The 6709-nt window shown below is 43.3% G+C and overlaps 1 protein-coding gene across 3 annotated transcripts in view; it reads right to left on the bottom strand.

Moving 5' to 3' along the window:
• Slc24a2 (solute carrier family 24 member 2) overlaps positions 1–6709 on the bottom strand; it is a 246747-nt gene that overhangs the window by 13938 nt on the left and 226100 nt on the right. For all 3 annotated transcript variants that reach the window (XM_008845529.2, XM_008845530.2, XM_029569597.1), the window contains one exon: positions 3966–4109. In XM_008845529.2, coding sequence (XP_008843751.1) covers positions 3966–4109 — 144 coding nt within the window. The remainder of the gene's footprint in view (positions 1–3965; positions 4110–6709) is intronic.

Genomic DNA, 6709 nt, shown 5'->3' with positions numbered 1-6709 from the left:
TCACTAGATGATTTTCTGCTTTGTAAGAATACTCATCTTAGGCCATGAGAGAAGATGACGTTGGGAATTTTAATTTCATTTACTATTTTCAACTTTCATCAAAGGTATGTTCTTCATCAAAGTTTAGACTTTAGCTCCTTTCCTTTTTCAAACAAAGTTGTTAAGAAAACTATGAATGTGAAGTTCCCATTTGAGTTGAAAGTATGCACAATCCAGTAAACATTGCCATCGAATATGCATATAAATGATGTAGGAATGAAAACAAGTGGGTAATATTTACTCCGAAACTGCAATTATTGGTGAGGTCTGGGCTATCCATTATCATGAGTAATTAATAAATTACTGGAGGGGTGGTGCTGTCTGGCCCTAAGGAGTAGCAAATGCCTATTTGTTGGTTTTTATACTCTGTTTCTTCTCCCTAGGTGTTTCCTTGGGTGGCGTCTGTGAAATCCATAAGGCGTATGCATCAAAATGCTGACCATACTCTCTGCACCTCCCATCAAGAGGTGAGATCTAGTTTTCTACATTTTCTGTCTTCTTATGATTTCAATCAATAGAATGCTTCATAAATCACAGAGTACAAATTCCAAACTAGACCTCAAGAGGCTTTTTCAGGTTTCATTCTTGCTGCACTTGGCTCTTTGCCACGGTGACGAGGACCAAACTAGACTGCTTAACTTTTAGGGACTATGTTGAGCACAGACAAGCTGTTACAGTTGAGATACTCATATGCCAACCTGCTCTCAGCAAAACTGTCCAGCCTAAACTGCCAGTCCACAGAATCATGTGCGAAATATGCTTGTTGTTTTAAGTCTTACATAGTAAAAGTTAATTGACATAAGATCAAATCTAATGAAGCAATACGTTTTCAGAGTAAACAGAAACTATCTTGGGTATATGGTCACCTTCAATTTGCAGTATTGTATTGAAGCTCCTTTCTTTATGTTTTCCTCAACACCGAATGTCATGATTGGTAAGGAGTCTAGGGGCCTTAGAACCAGCTGTGAAGTGGAGAGAAATGGGATCTGGAGAAGTGCATTTCCCAAGGTTGTTCAGCATAGGACAGGCGAAAAACCAGCAGTCAATGCAGTGCAATGAAATGCCCTGGAGTTAGGAGACTGAGGTTCCTGTTTATATCTTTTTACTACTACTGCTGTGAAATATTGCTTTGTAGTTATATATGAGCATGCGTTGGTTCCTCTTCTAAACGTAAGGATAGAAATTGTGACTTTGTGTCATTATCTTCTTTACGTATATTATATATTCCTTATACTTTTATATGTTACATTCTTTAGGGGCCTAAGTGATGCTTGGGGCTCAGTAAATATTACTGAGAAATCTAACCCTAACCAAAAGTTCCCTTGAGAGTCTCATTCCTACTTGGAATGGCACATTGGATACCCAGAAAAAGAGAGAGAAGAATCCATTTCACCTATGGCTGACACTTAGGGACTGAAGGAAGGTGTTCATTTCCATTGTCTACTTGACTGGATTTGGAGTAGCATAGAAGACCTAGCTCAGACCAATCTCTGGGTGTATCTTTGAGGGCATTTCCTTAAGAGGAGGGAAGACCCCCTCCAATATACATGACATCATCCCATGGGCTGGGACCTGAATTGAATAAGAAAAAGAAAATGAGTGGAATACTAGCATTTACCTCTCTCTTCTTCCTGATTGTGGATGTAGTATGACCTGGTCCCCTCCCACTATGCCTTCCCCACCATGATGGATTTTATCCCTTTTTAAAACATGAGCCAAAATAAATCCTATTCCTTTAAACTGCTTTTGTCAGGTAGTTTGTCACAGCAATGAGAAAAGTAACTGCTATAGGAAGTGTTAGAAAGTCTAGCCTGGCCCTCAAGGGCAGGCTACGTGGTCAATGATATTGCACAGAGTGCTGCACATAGCTCCATTTTCTCATCTCGTGCCTTTCCATATTACAACATCAGTCACGGTTGTCATGATCCATGGTTAATATTCATTGTGAACTTTGACTGCACTTAGAATCACCCAGAAGACTGGTGAGGCATACCCTTGGGTGTGTCTGTGAAAATGTTTTCAGAGAAGATTAATAGAAAGGAAAAGACCATCCTGAATGTGGATGACACCATCCCATGGCTACATGCCTGGATTTCCATCCATTGAAAGGAGTGGGGGAGGGGCAATCCAGAGGAACATTTTCTCTGTGGGTCTCCATCCACCAGAAGTAAAGAACAGCCGTGCCACATGCTCCAGCCAACTTGATGTCTGCCCCAATGTATGGGCAAAGCAACCATGAGCTGAACTCTCTGAAACTGTGAGTTACAGTAAATCGTTTACTCTCTGACACTCATGAGAAATGTTTCTATTTGTTTTCTAAGAGCTGCAGGTTGGGAGCCTTTGATCTCATTAGCCAGTCAGCTCCTCCATGCTGGATTTAGAAACTAGATCTTTCTCCCTGAATTTCCTTTGCGGGGCAAACAAAAACTCTGGGCTAAACGACATAGACACAGAAGATTATAATTACTTTTCCCATTGCTGTGATGAAATATCTGACAGAAGCAGTTTAAGGCAGCGTTTATTTTGGCTAATGGTTAGGGTGCCATGGTGGGTACGTCATGCAGTAGGAGTGTGAGGTGGCTGGTCACACTATCTGTACTCAGGAAGCATGCAGAGATGAGTGTTTGTGCTCAGATTGTTTTCTTTTATTCAGCTGGGGGATCCTAGCCCAAGGGATGATGCCACCCACATTAGGGTGGGCCTTTCTACTTCAATTAACCTAATGGAGATAAATCCCTCACAGCATAGCTGACAATTAATATTAACCATTGCTGGGGGTAATTACTACATCTCAGAAACACCAGTGCAATGTGAGCCAAGGAAAAAGTGCCATCTACTTTGCTGTAGTTTTCAGGAAGCCAGCCCACCATAGACCCGAGTTCTATCTTCACCAAAAAGCCTAAATACGGCTTTCAGGGAGCCACATCTGTTGCATGCATCCCTTACTGGGAAGCTGTACTGTGGGCAGTACTTCCATGAGGCCTTTTCTGATGTCTACTGGATAAGACGTGGCCCTCAACCAGACTTGGTGACTCACAGTCCTGGTTAATGGGATAGGATTTGTCACCTATTTTTTTCTAAAATAAGGGAAGTAAGATCATCAGGGGTTTCTTGAAGATTTTCAGTAAATTATCCTGAATGTTACCATAATATTTTACTTCACATAAATATGATATAAATTTGTTTTTCAGATTTCAATCTTCTAGTGTCATGAAACCTGAAGGGAAGCCGTGTGGTCACACAAACCTGGGTAAGCATCTTAACTCCAGTCTCTGTAAAGGGACCAGGTGTGAGTTAGCTAACTTTGCGCCTCTCTTTCTACTTCGACCAACAATACACATTTCCTACCATAGATGTTCCCACCATATAGTTTGCTGAAAATATCTAATGCAAATTCTGATACATAGTAGGAACATTCTTCTGCTGCCTGTGTTTGTGTACATGCACATGTGTGTGCAGTGTGTGGGACCTTCATTAGAGCAGAACTGTTTGTCCTTTCCTCTTTTTTTTAACCTCTAGGGCAAAAATGAATGGCTCAAAAACTCAGTTCAATGACACTGGATTGATGTTATAGGCACACCTGAGAGTACACATGTATCCATGTCACCTCCCATTTTCCTTAATTTTTAAAAAATTCATTTTATGTGTTTTGCTTGCATGTATGTAAATGCACTCATGTAGTGCAATGCCTACAGAGGTCAAAAGAGGGCATTGGGTCCCCTAGAACTGGAATTACATGTGATTATTAACTGCCAAGTGAGTGCTTGGAACTGAACACAGGTCTTCTGCAAGAACAGTCTGTCCTCTTAAGTGCTGAGCCACCTCTCCGTCCTGTTCTCCCCCCCTGCCCCTGCTTTCATTTTCACACAAGTGACTGTGATAGCTGTCACACTGTCAAGGCAATGGCTTCAAAACGGTTCACTCACAGGTTTGCGAACATCAGGTAAGGTGACCCAGAGAGGAAACACAATGGGCAGAACGATGAGGAACGTGACCTGCTTTCGGGGGTTGGATGGCCAGGCCAGGCTGAGGGGCTGGTCGTCCTCTTCTTCAGTGGTTTCTGTGGCATGCTGTAGAATGAGAGGAACAGCATTAACAGGTGGAAATGAGGGGCATGATGCTGTCCACATGACAACGCCGCAGAGCAGGGGAAGGCAGGCCCAGACCTCACTAGTACTTTCACCCCAGCTCTTCCCGCAGGCATGCTTTTTGTAGGAGAACCCATCCGTCACAGCCTGAGCCCAGGAACAAACAGCTCATACCCAGCTAGGTGCACTGAAGAATGTTCTTTGAATTCCTCAGCTATTCCATACATGCATATGATGCATTTTCATCAGATTCACCTTATTAACCTTAAAAAAAAAAGTCTCTTTATGGGGCTGGAGAGATGGCTTAGTGGTTAAGAGCACTGTTCATGCAAAGGACGCAGATTTGGTTTCCAGCTCCTATGTGGCACCTCCATGACAGCCGACAACCACCCTTAACTTCAGTTCCAGGGAATACAACCCCCTCTTCTGGCCTCCAAGGGCAGTGCACACACAGGTGCACTTACATTCAGGCAAAACACTCATACACACGAAAATGAAATAAACAAGTAAGAAGGCTTAAAGAAAATCTGAGTGTGGTGGCATGCACCTTTAATCCCAAGGTAGAGTTCCAGGCCAGCTGACCCTACAGGGAGGTCCTGTCCTATGGTCCTGTCCTTGGGAAATGCACGTCTTTGGACCCCATTTCTCTCCACTGTGAATAAAGGGTTCTATGACATTCTGTGATCAAGGAAAACAGAAATAAAAGGATGAGCAAAGTGGAGGTGACCCATGACACCCCAGCTTGCTTCTCTTTCCCCTAGGACTGTGTCATGGGATTCAGAATCCTTAGGGCGAACTGGTGGAAATTAAAATCCCTTTCTCCCTTTCGTCTGACTGCTCATCAGCGGGCACATGAAACTCACTTCAGAAATAATTCAGGGATAATTCTGAGAGGGCTGAGCTCCCTCCTACCTACCTAGGAACAAACTCAACAATTTTTGCATGAGTGTTTTTAACTTGCTTAATCACATCGTTGAATTCTAAACTTGTAGTCAGAGGCACATTGTACAAACGCATGCCTCAGGAATCAGAAAAATAGGGCAAAAGGCCAGCAGGGGCTCGACCCTGCCCAGTGTCTCACAGCCAGGGTGCAAGTGCTTCAGTCTCTGATCTGTCAGCCAGAGACTGGTTTTTGGTGACCACTGCTGCAGTCTGAAGCCCCAGAGCCAGAAGAGACAAAAGAAGATCTGCCAGGCACGACGACCATTAGTCCCTGAGATGGGCCCTCAGAGCAGTTTATCACCCCACACATTTAGATATGAAAGTGAAGCAGCAGGAAAAAGTGCCACATCTAAAAATATCAACAGAAGCTTCTGCAGTGAGGTTTCCTTTAGCCACCACAGAAAAGACCTTGCAGTCTTCCAGTATCACAGGCACCCTTTACACACAGTAGCAGCAACTCCTCCAGTTCTGTGTCCTTAAGATTGTGGGTGGAACAGGCAGGGCCAGATGGCTTAATGGATAAAGCACTGAAATAGGGGTTAGGGCCGGGTGTGTGGGGTTCTCAGCAGTGCTGCCTTGACTTTATTTATTGGCACTCCCCAGAGATGGACAAATGGTTTGTAGTGGTTTATACAATCATCCGCCCTTCAACCTCCTTCAGAACTTAAATTTGTAAACAAAAACAGAAAAGATAAAGGATCCAAATCCAAAACAGGTTTCTTCTCCTTTGGGATGTACCCTTGGTGGTGGGTAAGAATCTGCGAAGTACAAATGTAAGGGAATTGGGGGCATTTAGGTAAACAAGGAAATTTAGGAAGTTGGCATAGTGTATTTTGATTACCTGGATCCTCATCAAACATATGCCTCAAAGTCCCATGCCTTAGATACTGCTGATTCATCCACTGTTGTCTTTACTCCACCCTAGGGGCTCCATCCCTCATCCAAGCCACCTCCTTATCCTTGGAGGAGAGGTAACATATAGAGGAAACTACCTCCCATGGGCTCATAGGCCCACAGTGCTGTCGGGCTAAAAGAATGGGGCAATAAAAGTTAAAGAGGTGGGTGAATTTAAAGAGTTCTCTTCTAATATGGTCTTCCTTGTGTAACTCAAAAGAACGACTTTCCTTTTTCCACCTAGTAGTAGACACCCCAGAAGTGGGCATGGAGAGCCGAGGTTCTACATCACTCTTCAAAAGTACCCCATCTTATACAAAATAGAGGGGTTTAATCCAGCAGAAGATCATCGTCCCTGACGACCCATCAGCTCTTCTGATGAGTTCACTAAACTCCTCCTCCTTTCTGGGTAGCCTCTCTCCCTAATCTGTCCCCCACTGTCATACACTATCCAACAACTTCTCTCTAAAATCCAAACTTTTTTTTTTTGGAGAAAAAAAAAAAAACAACTTTTTATGACTCATATTTTAATGACACCAACAGATGGTGACATTTCATCAATAACCTGTCTGCTTAGAACCTACAGATTAGCTCCTTTCTCCATCTGCCAAAGTCATCAGAGAGGCAGTGCTACTAGCAAACAGCAGAGCATAATTGTCTGTTTAGATGCACAAATGCCCAGTGCAAACTATAAGTTCTATTGTATGGCATCCAAGGGCTGCATGTAAGCAGGTTGCTACCAAGGC

This window comes from Nannospalax galili, unplaced genomic scaffold (assembly GCF_000622305.1).
Source record: "Nannospalax galili isolate Female #2095 unplaced genomic scaffold, S.galili_v1.0 scaffold1082, whole genome shotgun sequence".
Lineage (NCBI taxonomy): Eukaryota > Metazoa > Chordata > Mammalia > Rodentia > Spalacidae > Nannospalax > Nannospalax galili.
The sequence above is the reverse complement of the archived record's forward strand: the minus strand, read 5'-3'. Positions and strand labels throughout refer to the sequence as shown.